This window comes from Pseudorasbora parva, chromosome 4 (assembly GCF_024679245.1).
Source record: "Pseudorasbora parva isolate DD20220531a chromosome 4, ASM2467924v1, whole genome shotgun sequence".
Classification (NCBI taxonomy): domain Eukaryota; kingdom Metazoa; phylum Chordata; class Actinopteri; order Cypriniformes; family Gobionidae; genus Pseudorasbora; species Pseudorasbora parva.
In genome coordinates, this window is record NC_090175.1 from 49,846,370 (window position 1) to 49,864,671 (window position 18,302).

Below are 18,302 nucleotides of genomic sequence, written 5' to 3' on the forward strand. Positions count from 1 at the left end.
TCAGCGTCTGAGGGCCACCAGTGAGATTTAAAGGAATAGCTCACTTAAAAAAAAAAAAAAAAGAGAATACTTCTTTCTTCTGTGGAACAGACGTTTTCAGATGTTTTACCATACTGGATTATCATTTGAATAACTGACATAAGTGTGATGCATCATTAGGGTTTTCACATTAATACAACACTCTGTTGCTCACAGGCAGTTGCAAACTATACTGGTCACTCTCATTGTATGATTTTGTTTTATTCTGTGAACTTATTGTGAAATGTTCCCTTTTGGTATTCATCTAGAAGAAATAAGGTCAGGTTTTGAACAGCTATGGGTGAGTAGCCTAAACAATGAATTTTAATGATTTATTTATTTTTTGTTTGGATGACATGTTCATTTAACAGTGTTCCTTCCTTCTTTATAGGACTGTGTTCCTTTAGCTCAATGTACAAGGTCAGTACCTAACCCACTGAAATTTGTCCTGTGACCTTTCTCTCGAAAAACACACTCAACACACAAACACAACACACACAGCTTTCCTCCCTTTTAATCTGTCAGGCTCATGGGAAAGGGTCTGTTTAGTCACGCCCCCTGATTGATGCAGCACCATCAATTTAACCAAGCAATCTCATTCTCACACACACTATGTGGCAAGCTGATTTAACATGTATTCCTTTAATATGTTTTTGATGTTAATAATACTAGTGATCCATTAGTGTTGTCCTTTTTAAATTCGTTACTTAAAAAAGAAATTCAGGGCACTAATTAATACACCTTAAAAAAATGGTTGCTTGCAAATGAAAATTCGAATGCATTGATGTAATTATTTCTGTAATGTTGAAGTTGTGTGGTCATTGTGGTTTACTATTTAAGTTGTGGGCAGTGGGCAGCTACATGAAGGTATCCACTACAATGACTCTATGAGCAATGACCACAATAACGGCGTTGACAAGAATTTTTTTATTTGTTCATTACACTTATATGTTAAATAAGTAAGTATGTGTTATACTTGCTGTTGATTTTCACTGAAATAAAGCCCCATTTATACATCTGCATCAAGTGTACACTGTTGCTACGTCGTAGGCTATGTGTTGATCACGTAGCCTACGACGTACCCTGACGTGCACCTCTCCAAAAATGTAGCAGCACGTCAATTCTACGGGGACCGCAAGCGCGGTGATTGGTCTGCCAGAACTCCTCCCTCAGGGGTACACATGCTCCATCTCTATAATTCCACGTCAATGCAGACAAGAACGCAGAATGATAAATGTAAATCGATGTGAAGCCCACGGCTTAGAGGCTACAGCGCAGGTCCAACGCAGAAGTACAGATCAGCCTTAATTGGTTCCAGGGTCACACCTCAGTTAGTTGGAAGTTATTTCATCTCTTTTGAGTAATCATCTTAACTCTTTTTGAAAGAAAAAAAGAGTTGCCAGTCACTTTTTGATTCAGCATTTTTAATAATTTTCACTGAAATAAAGTGAAATTTTGTGAATCATTTCACAAAAACTTAATATTGTGTTGTATGAATATCTGAATATGCAATATTAAAAGAAACAGACCCTATGCTTTTAAACTAAAATATTAATGCATTCCTTTTTTATCAACACTTGAATGTGGTAAACTAATGTGGTGAAACAGCTAAAAAATTAGCAAAAAGCATGCAGAGAAAATTGAATTTTAAACATAAATGGATTAGATCAAGTCCATCAACACCCCCAAAGCTTGCACACTCCTTTACCACATCCTGGGTCAACATTTCATTCAGTATAACAATAGGCTGTTTCATTGCCTAATTTTGTTAATGTTGATGATTGCATTATTTTACACATCCATCTGCTTAATATTAGCTGTGTCTCATTTCGCTAAATTTCGAAGGCTGCGTCCTCCGGAGGACACGTCCTGTGTAGGATGCAGTATACGGAGGGTCCTCAATCAGAATTAAACGAGACGTCCTTCGTAGGACACACAGACAGGAAGTATTACGTTGCTATGCCAACAAGTTCAGCCACGTTGTGCTCTCACGCCAGTTATATGAATAAAAATTATTTATAACTTGAAAATGACTATGAAATGTTTCTTGTCTTGACAGCAATGTACTGTTCTAAACATTTAAAATGCACTAACAAGGTGTAATCCTGTTTACCAAAACTATCTGTTTGAGGTAATAGAGCTTAAAAAAAACAACAAAAAAAAAGCTTGAATGACTTAATTTAAACACCACACCTACGCTCGCATATATATCTGGCGGTGGTGCCGTTTTTTCATATATTAAAAAAAAAAGACGGTTGTTAACGGAGACGCAAAGAATTGTGGGTTATCTCCAGCCGTGAAGGCTACACCTCATGCACACTCCGAATTCCTGTGAAAGATGGACGCATTCAAAGGTCGCGCTTGGAGTGTCCTACTCACTTTTTTGAAATGAGACGGCCTTATGACGTATGCACCCTTCGAATGCGACCTCCGGAGGACGCAGCCTTCTGAAATGAGACACAGCTATTGATTGTTTCTGTATTTTCTTCACCTGTTTTGATCAGGAGATTCAGTAATCTTTCAGAAGATGCATATCAGCAGTGAAAACACAGAAAGAAGGAAATTTCTGTCAATGACAGGGGTAGCCTGTTCTTACCAGACTCTCATACATTTCATTTGTACAGTCTGCCCACTCTCCATTGACAAGGGTTTATTTCCGTGAAGGTGGGTACTCTTTTGAAGTTTAAAACTATTGGATCTGTCCAGAGCCACTCTGGATCTGCCATAACCAATCGCTAACGTTTAGTCGTGACATATGTCATGCGCCCTTCGCCTGTTTCACACAAATCCGACAACATAAATATGCACTTGTGCATGCCACCTCAGTGATAAAACTATAGGATAAAACCTAAAACTCATGCATTCAGATTGTGATTTATTCACGCCACGGTGGAGGGGAGAGGTTTCTGATCGGGAATGCGCCACTCACATGGTCCGTAACATGATTGTATGTTGTAAATTAAATGTCATATGCTTGGTATAATAATAAATGCTGCTATAAATAACAGACCAATTCAAATGTTTCAGTGCTTTTATTTTAATTAGTTTGAGCAGTGATGAAATATATTGCTCTTGTTGGCTAAATACTTGGCAGCATTTTAAAGAAATACAAGTCTAGAAATGCATCCAAATAACAGCAAAGCATGCGTACGGTGCTCTGCAGTGGTCAAAAAGGTTTATAAACGGTGAATTTTTAAATGATTCTTGGAAACTCAGAGAGGTGGATTCTGACAGCTATTACATCACCACACAACCTCACTGTTTGTCAAAAGCAGTAGGTAATTCGGCCGGGGATTTTTACATGGGTGGTGGGAGATGGACGCCAATAAAATAACTGACCAGTCCCTGTAACTTAAATGATGGCAATACCTTCCAACCCCACGAGAAACAATTACCGTCCGAATAGCTTCAGCAACTCCTTCACTACTAACGGAGCGAGCTGGAAAATCAAACTTTTCCCGAATTCACCCTGTTGGTGAGGAGGGCCACAACATCGTGGCCACCAACAAACCCCAGAAAAGATTGTTATTGCTCCGGCTTTAACTTCTGGATATTCGGCAGCGGCGCCGCAACAAAATGAATGGTTTCACTCGCATCTTTCTCCGCCGCCATTACTGAAGTACAACTCAAACTAGCGCTCGACATCAACGCCATCGTTCTCAGCCACTCCATCTGTTCGCTGATTGGACCAGTAAAAATTTGTTCGGAGAAAATCTAAGAAAACATAGCAGTCCCTGACGTAGTACTGAAGGAAAAGGAAAATTGAGCGGAAGTACGTAGCAGGGCAGAGCCAGGCTATGACAGGGAAGCATTGCCTCACAAATTACATAGATTTCCATAATTTCCCCTAACTCAGTTAACTTATTTGGTTGAACATAATTTCATTGGAATTTGTCATAGCTCAAAAAGATCAATTGCAGTTTTTTTGCCATACAATTCTAATTAGTTCTTTGTTTCAGATACCACCTTTTCACATCCAGCTACCATGCTTTAATTTTTTTTGATACCTGTATTTTTATAAGTAAATATTCTAGTTTTTTTTTTAAATATTCTAAAATATTCTAATATATTAAAATATTCTAATTTAATTTTTTTTGATACCTGTATTTTTATAAGTAAATATTTTAGTTTTTTTAGTAGACCTATACCTATAGAAAACAATGTGTTTTTCCATAAAACTGAAAAAGTAGATTAGTCAGGAAAATGAAATATAAAAAATAGCCAACATAAAGTAAAAAATAAAAATAAAAAAATAAAAATAAATGTTAAGACGGCTTGCCATACATACACAGATACAGAGGCACACACACACACACATACATGCGCACATGCGAAAGCGACAGCGGATTACAACCTCCAGCGCCCGCGCGCACATCTGCTTGGATGTTTACGTAATATATACTGTCTCTCTACGAGCTTCGGGTCAAAGAGACGACTTCCGTTTTGATTTACACAACATCTGATATTTTTGTAACGAGCCATGTCACCGTGCGTAAATACGCGCAAGGTTTCGGCGTCCCTTTAACCTGACAGCGATTGGATTCTGTCACCTCAGTACGCAATAAGACCCCCTTTCGTCGTTAGCGACTGCGTGGACGCTGCTGGTCACTCCACCGGGCATGTAAACGCATCTCTGCGCACTCGACCTTTTTACGATGAACGGCGAGGATGTGCTGGCGTTAACGGCACTGTTATGGTCGCCTGGTCCCCTGAAGATGCGCTGGATGTAAAAGTATAGCCATGACTGCATGTGTGAGAGAGGGTGCTTGAGTGTGTGATTGAACAGGATGGGGAAAGAACAGGAACTCTTGCAGGCGGTGAAGACGGAGGATCTGATTACCGTCCAACGGCTCCTCCAGAGACCCAAACAGGGCAAAGCGAGTGAGTATCACACCCACCGATCTTTAAACGTCTCATCACACCCTCCACACACCCCCTTGCAATTGCTTCAAATACCACTTAAGCAGGCACGGCTTTTGAATATGTGATGTTATATATGGCAAAAATAGCTTGTGCGAAATAAATAACCGCGTGTTGAACAATTTCGTGCATTTGCAACCAATTCCCTCTTAAGAGCATGTAGTATAAAAATGACTTTGTAGGCCTTCTGCATGGTGTCGTAGCTATACGCGCCTAGGAAGGATTGGAAACCGAGAATCGTTTCTGGTTAGGAACCGCCTAAATTTTTAAAACGTACCGAAACGAAATGATTTTGTGACGTTGACGAACCGTTCTCGTGCATTTTGTCGGAGCACCATGCGCGTCCAGTCCGATTTCTAGACGAACGACTCTACCGTTCCTTTCAGGGACTCAAAATCATACAGCGCGGCAGGGTCGTCCGAATGACTGTAGAGTGAGTCGGATCCTTTTAGTTATTATCAGGGCAGAAATCTACATTCGCTGATTGTAACGGACGCGTTCCACTTCTGTCGCGTCGCGTCGCTCGGTGTAGATGGATTGTCAATACTTGATGCTCGCTGTGTGTAACGGCATGAAAGTGGCGGGCCGCGCCAAATCCGCTTTGATGTCCAGATGAGCGCGCGCTCATGGCAGGTGGCTCAAGATCGCCAAAGATTAAAGAGATGGAGTATTGAAGGAAACGTGCAGATGGATATTGTCATTTTACATTTATGGTTCATTCAGTAACATCGGATCGTTTATTATTATTTCCAAGTACCTTACTGTTCTTTATATTGCATATTTATGATGTCGACAGATACCATCTTTATTTTATATCAAAGTAGCCTACGTTTTATTCCTATCAGATGTTTAATTTTCAGCTACCTGTTTTTCAATTTAGATAGATAGATAGATAGATAGATAGATAGATAGATAGATAGATAGATAGATAGATAGATAGATAGATAGATTGATAGATAGATACCATCTTGTTTGTCCTTGTTGCGACGCATTAGGCTCGGGAAAGGAAGAGGGATTATATTAGTGAAAAGCGCCAGATGTCAGAGTAATAAAGTGTGTGAGTACATGAGAGAGAGCGTGAGAGGCCACTCACTCAGCTGTTTGGGCTTCTGTCCATTATGACGTGTAAAGGGGCGTTCACACTGACAGCGATTTTATCACTGGAGGTCGCCAGGTCACATTACTACATTTGTTGTTATAGGTGAATATATATATAGGCACCATAATTTTATTGATATATGGAGCTTGCTTTAGTGAACTTTTAGGATTGTATTACTACATGCTTTTGAAGGGGTCATAAACTGCATTGTTTTATAACGTTTCCTGGAGTGCAGTTTTTTCATAATTTAGAAATAAAAGCGATTTTTCATACCCTGATTTTAGCCCTCTTATTTGAATAAGGGCCGTGTCTGAGACTTCAGTGTAAACGCCCACTGCTGTGATTGGCTAACATCTTTGCATGACATAATACATGTATTACATGTTTAACTCTCTCAAACACTTTTAGCACATTTGTACTATTACAGCTGTCAGCTGTCAAGATTAAAGGGTTTGTTCACCCAAAAAGGAAAATTTATTTCTTATCATAATGTTGTGCGACAACCGTAAGACCTCCGTTGGCCTTCATGCCATTTCCTCTCTCAAGTCCCATAAAAGGCACTAAAGGCCTCACTACAAAGGCCATCTCACTACAGTGATTCTACAATCATTTTATGAAGCGACAAGAATAGTTTTTGTGTGCAAAAAAACTAAATAAAGACTTAATTAGTGATGGGCCGATTTCAAAACAAAGTTTTGAACGGTTATGAATCAGCGTATCGATTCATGATTCGGATCGCCTGTCAAACTACCAAACTGCTGAAATCACGTGACTTTAATCATAACATATGTTCTGACTGTATATATCAGAATCACTGGTCACAGATCAGGCATTAGAAGTAACATGCTTACTTACATGTTGTGGCATTACTGTTGAGTCCATGAGTCTGCTTGCAAAGCCTGAAATTGTGACCGATTTACCAATGAATCCACAGTGAAATTTACCGAATACAAATAAATAATGCTCAACTGAGACATTCACTTTGTTCAAAATAAATAACCACATTTCTTGCATTAGGATTCTTTGAAAGGTAATTTTTTTTGTCAAGTGATCCTGCTCCTCTCTCCTCATCATCTCACTAACACTCTGGTGGGCGGGGCCGAAGTTGCAATGTTGAAGTAGGCATTGATCCTCTTCTGGAGAGTTACCTCTTTGACCTCTATCTATAGGCACATTCCTCAACGAGTCGTTCGCTGGGCTTGGTTACAATAAAAGCTGATTTGGATGAAAAAGACTCAAACTTAGATGATATTCGTACAGTATGATGACCTCTTATGTCAAAAGCTCAAAGAACATTTGAGTTCTTAGTTCATGACCCCTTTAATTAAAAAATTAAAACTGCTCAGACTAAACACAAGTACACCTTATGAGTGAGTATATAATGAGGCAAGTATAGAGGCCAGCTCACACCACGAAACAACACCTATAAATATAAGGATAACAATAACTTTATTAGCGCATCCACACCAATGCACGATGACCTCCTGTTTGTTATAAGAATGTGCTGCTTTTTAATATGCCAGTTTAAATGTTTAAGGGCTTAAAAGAAGAATGGATTCTAAATGGCTGACAATGTTTTTATCGTTCATCGAAAAGTCATTCTGAAAGTGTTTACAGTTATTTCGTTCTTCTGTGGGGTTAACGTTAGTTGTGGTGTGAACTCTGCAGTTCCTTTACGGTTAGAATTATATTTATTACTATATTGTACAAAAACATTTAATAATCATTATTATAAGTTAGCATCATTGGTGTACAGACCTTAAAATGGCCTTAAAACAGACTGTCATTGCTGTAGAAAGGATGCAAATAGTATGTGACTGCTTGGTAGGTCACAAATCATGCTCAGTTGGAATAGCTTTTCCTCTTATTTATACAATGAATCCTATACAAACAGTTCTATACTATACATACAGTGACTGTTGCACAAGATCAGGCACACACCACACAAACATACACGCACACAACCCTATAATTGAAATGCAATTACCACTTCCAGTGCTGGGTAACATCCCAGGTCTCTCTCTCTCTCTCTCTCTCTCTCTCTCTCTCTCTCTCTCTCTCTCTCTCTCTCTCTCTCTCTCTCTCTCTCTCTCTCTCTCTCTCTCTCTCTCTCTCTCTCTCTCTCTCTCTCTCTCTCTCTCTCTCTCTGTGTGTGTGTGTGTGTGTGAGACAGTGTTACAATAATAGCTATATTGAAGATGCCCTTCTTTTCATTGTGCTGGTAAAGTAACATTCACATTTTTTCTAGTGCATTTTTAGGCGCCATCGTCTTTAGAAAAAAAAGAGCATTTATACCTGTAATTTAAGAAAATGATAGAGTTTGGTAGCCTGACAAGCCAGACCCACATTAAGATGTTTGGTCTGGAAACTCCCCATTGACAGGGCTCAATCCGAGGGGCGGGATAAACGGTTGTCTTTCAAACTCCCTCTGCACGCGATAGGATAGCGCTACCAACCAGTGCAACGAAGGTGAAGCAGAGCTCGTTGAAAGATTAAACTTTCGTTGTATCCGGTCGGCAAAACTTCGAACACATCTTCCCTTCTTAAGAATGACTTCAGTGCCGTTCTTTGTTCTTTTCTCAGAGAAAAGCTTAACTCAAGTCTTCCAGAGTCGCAGTCAAAGCTGATTCCAAAGACCGCCGTTCACCAGTTTCTGTGTTTACTAGTAACACACCAACACAACTCGGCCGTCATTATGTTAAGCCCCACCCATCAACTCTATACACAATGTGATTGGCCTGACCAGAGTTTGGTTTTTACAGCTCAGAAGTGTATTGAGAGTTGCTAGACGACATTCGCGGCAGATTAGATTAGCTTTCGCTAGGGTGCGTCTAGATTTCTAGTTTGGATGTTTTGAATCGAAACATATGTATATACCTTTGTAGATACTCTTTAAAGACAATAGTTATTCCTCTGAAGGCGTAGTGAAAGTGAGGATCAGTTGATGTGTCGGTATGTCAGACTGCATACATCCATTCTGTGATTGTCTCTAAACCCTGGCTAACACCTTTACATCAATGTCCAATATGTCCTGCTGCTGGACTGTTAATGTTCTCATCTCAGAAAGCTACATAATCTCTCAAGGCTCATAAATAAAAGTGTATGTTCCCTAAAGGTTTATTACATGACATCCTTGAACTTTATCCCCCTTGACTTTTGTTTGATAAAATCTCACCAGTGTGTAAAAAGATTCATGGAATGGCTTTCCATGGACGTGCAGCTGCATTCAAGCCTTACATCACCAATTGCAATGCAAAGCATCGGATGCAGTGGTGTAAATCATGCCACCACTGGACTCTAGAGAAGTGGAGACATATTCTCTGCAGTGACTAATCACGCTTCTCTGTCTGGCAATCTGATGGATGAGTCTGGATTTGGCGGTTGGCAGGAGTACTTGCCTGACTGCATTGTGCCAAGTGTAAAGTTTGGTGGAGGATGGTTTTGGTGTGGGGTTGTTTTTTGGGGGTTGGGCTTGGCCCCTTAGTTCCAGTGAAATTAACCCTTAATGCTTCAGCATACCAAGACATTTTGGACAATTTCATGCTCCCAACTTTGTGTGAACAGTTTGGGATGGCCACTTACTGTTCCAACATGACTACCATGCAAGGTACATAAAGAAATAGATGAGGTAGTTTGGTAGGAACTTTTGGCAATATAGTGTATATCACACGCACACTCAATATCTGGTTTAATAACCTCTCTACATATTTGTGTTTTCAATCTGTATTTCGGTCAGTAAGTCAGTCAGAAATAAAAGAGTAGTTTAAACCGTGGTGTTTGAGTGAGTGGCAAATGGTTCTTGCATATTAATATTTAATTAGGCAGGGCAAAAAAAAAAAAGGCTTATACGGATTGCATAGAGTTGATGTTGGAATCTAATAAGGCTATAGTTGTTTTTAAAGTTTAGTTTACTGTAACTAATGTGCTAATTTATGCTGTTATTTGAAGTCACCATTATGGAGGTTAGCGACTGTATACAATTTCTTCTTTTTTTTGTCAAATCAATTAATGTTGTTCATATAACATCATATTTTGAGTTTCTGTTTATTATCACCTCTTGTATTAAGTGAAAATTTTAATTTCATTGAACTCATTTTTATTTAATTTTTACTAGGTTTACTATTAGTACCTACTAGGTATACTAATCAGTCTAAACCTTGTTCACATTAGGTCATTATTCTTTATATCGAATTAATATTGACAATATGGGGCATATTCTAAATATTTGATTTAATGCGTTGTCTGCTTTTTGTTATTTTTGTAATTTTTTAAAATGTATGTGAAGATTTGCATAGCTGTCCTAATATAATGTCGATAAATCACTTCTGTGCTTCCACATACATTTAACATATATATTTAAAAAATTCTGTATCACCAGTGTTTGAACAAATTGATTTAGTAAAATAGTTGTCTGTATACCTCCCAAAAAAATCAATTAGTGTCTGTAAGAGCACATATATCTTAAGCATGTTGATTTGACACTGCTGCTTTGAGAAGCTCTTTCCTCTTGTTCTAAAGCAGTTAAATGTTGTTCTTGCATGGGCAGTTAACTACTGATCGTTGACACCAGGCCACTTAAAGCACCTGCTACTGTGATTAGCACAGAGCAGTAAGTAGCTTTCAGTTCCGATTGAGCATTTCCGAGAATCTTCCTGTTAAAATGTGATTTAATATGACAGAATTAACCTGACTACATCACATACATAAATTAATGTCATGTAAAAAAATAGATTCATTAAGTAACAACGCACAGTTTCACTTTTTGTGTATAATAAAATATAACAAAAAAGAAGAAAAAAGTATTATTTGATTTGAAGACTGTGAATCTATATTCATTATTTCTCATGTTATTCTAAATATTTTATGAATGACAAGCCACCCACAGATTTATTCAAGGAGCAGAACGATGGAAAGCCAGGAAAAATCTAAGCGTTTCAGATTTATTTTTTATTTTTTTTCACAGTAGAAATGATTTTCAAACATCCATGCATGAGGTGGCACATTTGACCTATTTTTTAGTATATTTCTGTCACTGATTTGATTTTCACTTGTTTCCCAAAGGTCCTAAGTGATAAAAGAAAACTCAAGTGGACCAGATGTTTCATAATTTACCAGCTAACAGAATTCGTAATAGTTTGTTTAAAAAAAAAAGTTTAATAATGAAATTGTAGCTTTCCATATACAGTATTTGACCTGATATAAAGTAAGTGCAACTAGTAATTTGAACTATTTTTAGTATATTTCTCTCAGTGATTTCATTTTCACGTTTTCCAAAAGGTCTTAAGAAATAAAAGAAAATCCAATAGGACCAGATTTTTGACAGCATTTGTAATAGTTTGACATGGTCATTTTTATATATAGATTATATGCTGTTTGTGGTTGCATTTAAAGTTTAGTATATAGTATTGTAATATAGCCATAAAATGAAAGCTGGATTGTTGCATCATAAGACACGACTGCAAAAAACTTGCTTAAGGCTAGTTTTTTGGGAGGATTGTTTCTGGAAAGTACATTTTCTGACAGGTTATATGCATGAGTGTCACTTTAAGAAATGATGGGGACAGTGGAGTTGGATATAGTGGATTGAAAGTCAAGTATTAATCAACTGTCTTGCGTGATGTGACTCGGGGGTGGGGGGTGGTCCTGTGAGCATCCATGAAAGTAAAGCGTTGTTTTCCCAAATTCATGTGAAATGATGTGAAACAAATTATTAATTTATTATTTTATAATTTATTTATTTCTTTTTTACCAAGTGCAAATAATGTGCCTTGTTGACAAGTGCTATTTGCACTAGCTCTGTCTAACAACGACTGGTTGGACCAAACAAGATTAAAAAAATGTTGCACATATTTCAACGTCTTCATTGGTGTAGTCAGTAAAGTGTAAGGATCTAGGTTTTGATGGGATCGCCCCAGGTTCGAATCTGCCCTTTGCAGAGTTTGCAAAACTGGAAATAAAGTGCTTGATGAAATGTTTAATAATAATAATATAAGCTATCACAGTGCGGGGTCAGCGCATGCTGAGGCGCACAGTGCACAGAAGTCACCAACTTTCAGCAGAATCACTACAGACCTCTACACTTTGTGTGGCCTTCAGATTAGCTCAAGAAAAGTGCAAAGAGAGCTTCATGGAATGGGTTTCCATGGCCGAGCAGCTGGAACCAAGCCTTATATCACCAAGTGCAATGCAAAGCGTCGGATGAGTTGGTGTAAAGCATGCCGTCACTGGACTCTAGGGCAGTGGAGACGTGCTTCTCTGCGTGTTTGAGAAATCTCACAACCCTTACCATAACCGCGTGTTTCAACACACTACTACTGGGCAGGAATGATTTAAATGAGGAATATTGTGACGTGGACATTCTTTCAGGGAGGGAGTATCAGGGAGTTCAGAAACAGTTATTACTGATATAGAGAATAAATCTCTTTTGATTGCCTTCATGCTTTGTAACTTTACAGACCACAAACAGCAACATTAAACGGTAAAGAAAGCTGAAAATATGGCATAAAAATATTATGTCCTCTTTAATAAAAGTTATTAGGAAGAAGTTCGAAAAGTTTGAAAAGATGACATCCTTTAGTCAAGTGTTATCACTTTGTGGATTTTGTTTTCTAATCTTTCAATTTTAATGAACCATACTTATATTTGTGGATGTTTATCAGCAGTGCAGCACATTTGTTTGAATTTTGTTTTGTGATATCAACGCAGAAAAAGCGCTGTTGCTTTGTGCTTCTGATAACAACCTCATTGAACAGTCAGCTAAATATTAAACATAAATTCCAGCACTGACTCATTCATTATCGCATACACAAACAAAATGAAGCCCATGCTTGACGGAAATGCTTCCCCCGTATCAGATAACTCCCTTTCGAGGTGGAAACAGGCATTGTGTTAAAGATTTGTAGATTCCCAAACTTGAGTGATGTTTTTGCATTGCAGTTACATTTCTTAACATAAACTTACCTCGTTCATGTTCATGTATAACTGTTTTTCTGCAACTGTGCCTCCTCAACGGGGCCTCATCTCTGCACAGTGTGTGTGTGTGTGTGTGTGCGTGCGCGCGCGCGTGTGTGTGTGTGTGTGTGTGTGTGTGTGTGTGTGTGTGTGTGTGTGTGTGTGTGTGTGTGTGTGTGTGTGTGTGAGAGAGAGAGAGAGAGAGAGCAGGACATTCCCAAACCAACGAAAAGAAAATGCCAGAACACATCAGCTCAACCAGCCATGAACATCAATGCACTCTCAGAAAAAGAAAGAGGGAGGGAGAGACCAGGAAAGAAACACCATTTATCTCAGCCTAAAGGAAAATACATGAGATCACGCAGGACTTTATAGACAGAACTTTTTTTTTAAGCATATCTCACATCCAGGGAATATTATATCACTTCTTACTTATAAATTAAACTTGTAGGCCTACTGAATGATTGTCTTTAACTGTTGTCACCTTTTTGGTTTGGATAGATATTTGGAAACAGGAGTTATTAAAAAAACTAAGACTTTACCTGAAACAGTGACACAGAACGGAACACCAGCAAAATGTTAAGTGTCCTTCTCAAGGACACAAGGTCTCTGGTCAAAGGAAACCCTGTTGGTCAAGTGCAGGTTGGTCCCGAAGCACCGCACACACTTGGCCTTGTACATACAGATGAATCTTCAGCGTTCGCATTCTCAGCTCCACATTTGGCCTCAAGTCCAATGAAACCTCCTTGTCTGGGAAAATTACGGCCCAACCAATCAGTGTCAGCTGCAACTGCGGACGGATCAGTTCGAGTTTACTATGCGACTCTGACAAAAATCAGCACAGAGGAAGCCATCATAAAACCCACTTTTAGCACTGGGTTTTTAAGATTTGACAGTTATAAATGCATGAAAAGAGCTGGATTAAAACATTTATAATTCTAGCTGGATGCAAAATTGAACTGCTGCTAAATACTCTCGCTCCTAATTTTATCAAGGTCAGACATTCCTTCCTTCCTTCCTTCCTTCCTTCCTTCCTTCCTTCCTTCCTTCCTTCCTTCCTTCCTTCCTTCCTTCCTTCCGTGTCATTTATGTTTTATTTCATTTTTAGATTTAATTTTTAATTTATTTCTAGACAATAATTATAGTGCTTCAGCTTTTTTTCAGTTTATTGCCAAGGCAACATTTCAGTTTTTTTATTTTTTGAACTAATATTTATTTTATTTACATTGGGGCAAAAAAGTATTTAGTCAGCCACCAACTGTGCAAGTTAACACACTTAAAAAGATGAGAGAGGCCTGTAATTTTTTATCATAGATACACTAAAAAAATCCAGAAAATCACAATGTGTGATTTTTAAAGAATTTATTTGCAAACTATGGTGGAAAGTAAGTATTTGTTAACCTACAAAAAAGCAAGATTTCTGGCTCTCACAGACCTGTAACTTCTTCTTTAAGATGCTCATCTGTCCTCCACTCATTACCAGAATAAAAGACAGCTGTCCACAACCTCAAACAGTCAGACTCCAAACTCCACTATGGCCAAAACCAAAGAGCCGTCAAAGGACACCAGCCACGAAATTGTAGACCTGGGAAGACTGAATCTACAATAGATAAGCAGCTTGATGTAAATAAATCAACTGTGGGAACAATTATTAGAAAAAGATAGGCATATATGTAAATCCACTGATAATCTTCCTCTGAGCAAAAATCCCAGAATCACATGGGGAGTTAGTGAATGACCTGCAGAGAGTTGGGACCAAAGTGACAAAGACTAACATCAGTAACACACTATGCTGCCGTGCCAGACGTGTCCCCCTGCTTAAGCCAGTACATGTCCGGGCCCGTCTGAAGTTTGCTAGAGAGCATTTGGATGATTCAGAAGAGGATTGGGAGAATGTCAGATGAAACCAAAATAGAACTTTTTGGTTAAAAACTCAACTTATTGTGTTTGGAGGAGAAAGAATGCCTTTTCACAGAGTTGCACCATACCTATTGTGAAACATGGGGTAGAAAACATCATGCTTTGGGGCTTTTTTTCTGCAAAGGGACCAGGACGGTCCGTGTAAAGGAAAGAATGAATGGGGCCATGTATCATTTTGAGTAAAAACCTCCTTCAATCAGCAGAGGCATTGAAGATCAATCAATCAATCAATCGACTTTATTTATATAGCGCTTTTACAATCACGATTGTGTCAAAGCAGCTTCACAGTGTCAAACAGGACAATATTGCAACAAAATTAGATTTGGTTGTACAGTCATTCTGGAGAAAACAGTGATGTTATCAGCTTATTTTAATTTATCATATAGCGACAATGTTGGCAGATCAGTATTAAAGTTTATAGAATTAAATAAAACCTAATTCATTCATTTTATTAGTATATTTAGTTGAATAACTTTGATCATAATTTTAGTGTCCTCAAGATGAAACGTGGCTGGGTCTTTCAGCATGACAATGATCCCAAACACACCGCCCAGGCAACGAAGGAGTGGCTTTGTAAGAAGCATTTCAAGGTCCTGTGGCCTAGCCAGTCTCCAGATCTCAACCCCATAGAAAATCTTTGAAAATCTGTGTTGCCCAGTGACAGCCTCAAAACATCACTGCTCTAGAGGAGATCTGCATGGAGGAATAGGCAAAACTACCAGCAACAGTGTGTAAAACCTTTGTGGCAACTTACAGAAAACGTTTGACTTCTGTCATTGCCATCAAAGGGTATATAACAAAGTATTGAGATGAACTTTTGTTATTGACCAAATATACTTATTTTTCACCAGAATTTGCAAATAAATTCTTTAAAAATCAGAAAATGTGATTTTCTGGATTTTCTTTCTCATTCTGCCTCTCATAGTTGAAGTGTACCGATGATGAAAATTACAGGCCTCTCTCATCTTTTTAAGTGGGAATCTGAAAAATTGGTGGGTGACTAAATACTTTTTTGCCCCACTTTAAGCTTTATTTTAATTACCAGAAATGTTGTGCACATTGTAACATGAGAAAATGACAGCGTAAAGTGTTACCTGATATATATATATATATATATATATACACACATTTTTGATTTTGACAACAAACACATTGCTAATATAGCTATACAGCATAGTTAAAAACAGAATTATAATTAATCATTTCTGAACATTGACTCTTTACATTTTCTCATGGTTTCTCAAAAGAATTCATAAATGTATAGAATATAATATCATAGTTCTAAAAGGAGCTCATTATAACGCAGTTACAACGTCTACGCGACTGGGATTTAAACCGTGGCTCGTGTATTATGCTGTTAGATCGCCATTAAAGAATGATCTCAACTGTTAAATAACAGATATAAGATTCAAATAATATGAAATTGGTCTTATACACAATACACAAAGTTTCATCATCCTGGTACGTGTGGACCGTGTTAAACCTTGCAAGTTACAACTGAACCCCCCCCGGGTTAGGTTGTGCCCCGCGCTCCCCTACTTATTAAATAAGGCAATAATATTGGTCTAAGGTCATTCTTCAAAAGAGTAAAGGTTATAGGAAAACAGTACATACATTTCCTTGCACAAACGGCGGCAGCAGCATGGTATGCGTGCTGTCTAGCACCTGAAGCTGTTGATGTTAATGTGTAGTAAGATATTTCAGAGGTCATGGTAGGCCAGATGGAGTCTGGACAGTGCAGGTTTTTGCTGCATTGAGTTGAGCTTGACAGGTCTTGTCTTGGAGATGAAAATAGAACAAGGCAGGCCTTCAGTGAAATGATTTGTTGTGCTGGTTCCGCTTGTGTCATTTTGTAAAGCTGTTGTGGGTTTATTTTGGGATTTGGAAAAGAACATCTGAAACATCACACCAAAATAAACATTCTGCCATTATTTACTCACCCTCATTTTGTTCCAGACATGTATGAGAGCATTTAAGAAAGGCTACTCACAGAAAATCGTACTTGGAATACTTAGAAATTTAGTTTTTATGTCGCTTTTTTGCAACTTTTTAGTGTCTGGGTAGAGTTGCAGTAGACGTTCATACATCTTTATTTAAATTGGAATGTAAAAGTCACTAAACTGGTACAAATATTAATGTGAAATTACAGTAGCTATATTCCAGGTTAATAATTGCATGACTTTTACAGTAATTCCACAGTAGGACTTCTCCTGTATCTAACGGCACTCTTTGGAAATATATGTGCTTTACAGTGCATATATGTAGTATGAAAGTACCCTGCATGCAGTGCAGCGTGCACTTATATGTGCTGCTGAACTTATTTTTGGTTAACTTTTAGCAGTTTGTGTTGTTGGTTTATTTTTTAATGTTCAAAATGTATCTTTTTGATTATTATTATTTGTTGAGTGTCACCATTGTTGCGTTTTGTATGCCGAGTATGGATGTACGTGGCATATGATCCATTCTGTGCTATCCTGTCTCCGGTACCAGAGCAGACTGTGTGAGAGCTGTGGAGGTTCGTGTGAAACTAGACTTTGTTTGGCCCCAATGGAAAGCATATTTATCGTTTCCCTATCCCCTGTATAGTGCACTATCAGCCATTCACCAATTTCAGTCGCAGCTTAAAGGGATATTTCACTTTAAAATGAAAATTTTGTCATCCTTTACTCACCCTCAAGTTGTTTCAAACCTGTATGAAGTTCTTTCTTCAGCTGAACACAAGGGAAGATATTTTGAAGAATGTCAGTAACCAATCAATTAACTGGAGCCATTGACTTCCATAGTAGGAAAAAAAATACTATGGAAGTCAATGGCTCCAGTTAACTGTTTGGTTACTGACATTCTTCAAAATATCTTCCCTTGTGTTCAGCTGAAGAAAGAAATTCATACAGGTTTGAAACAACTTGAGGGTGAGTAAAGGATGACAGAATTTTCATTTTAAAGTGAACTATCCCTTTAAGCATCTACTTATAGTTTAGAGGCAGGATACTTCAAATTCTAGAGAGCATTTGATTGGACAGAAAATCTGTGAAGCCGAAGTACAGAATGATGTCATCAAAATGGTTGATTAAGTGTGAGACAGTTTTGAATGCTTAAATGTTTTAAATGTGAATTGTGTCATTGTTTGGGAACACACTAGCTTATAGATAACAGTAAGTATAACATATTCATATAAATCCAAAACATTTTATGGGGACTTTAATTTGATTGCACCATTTTTTCACTTAAGGTAGTAATGCTGTAAGCTCTCTATAAATGTATATTTGCATAATATGGTGTATACCTTCAGTGATCAAATACACTCTTAAAATTAAAAATCCTGAAATGAGGTTTTTCCAATTTAAATGGAAACTTTAGTGAACCTTTTTTATTTTTATTTTTTATTTTTAGTGTA

At 37.9% G+C, this 18,302-nt stretch overlaps 1 protein-coding gene across 4 annotated transcripts in view; it reads left to right on the forward strand.

Annotated features, from left to right (window-relative positions):
• The first annotated feature begins 4,309 nt into the window (after window positions 1-4,309).
• si:dkeyp-9d4.3 (caskin-1) overlaps window positions 4,310-18,302 on the forward strand; it is a 66,563-nt gene continuing 52,570 nt past the window's right edge. For 2 of the 4 annotated variants that reach the window (XM_067442148.1, XM_067442149.1), the window contains exon 1: window positions 4,310-4,899. In XM_067442148.1, the coding sequence (XP_067298249.1) occupies window positions 4,806-4,899 (94 nt within the window). In that variant the 5' untranslated portion in view covers window positions 4,310-4,805. The remainder of the gene's footprint in view (window positions 4,900-18,302) is intronic. The other 2 variants (XM_067442151.1, XM_067442150.1) reach the window with 1 other exon arrangement.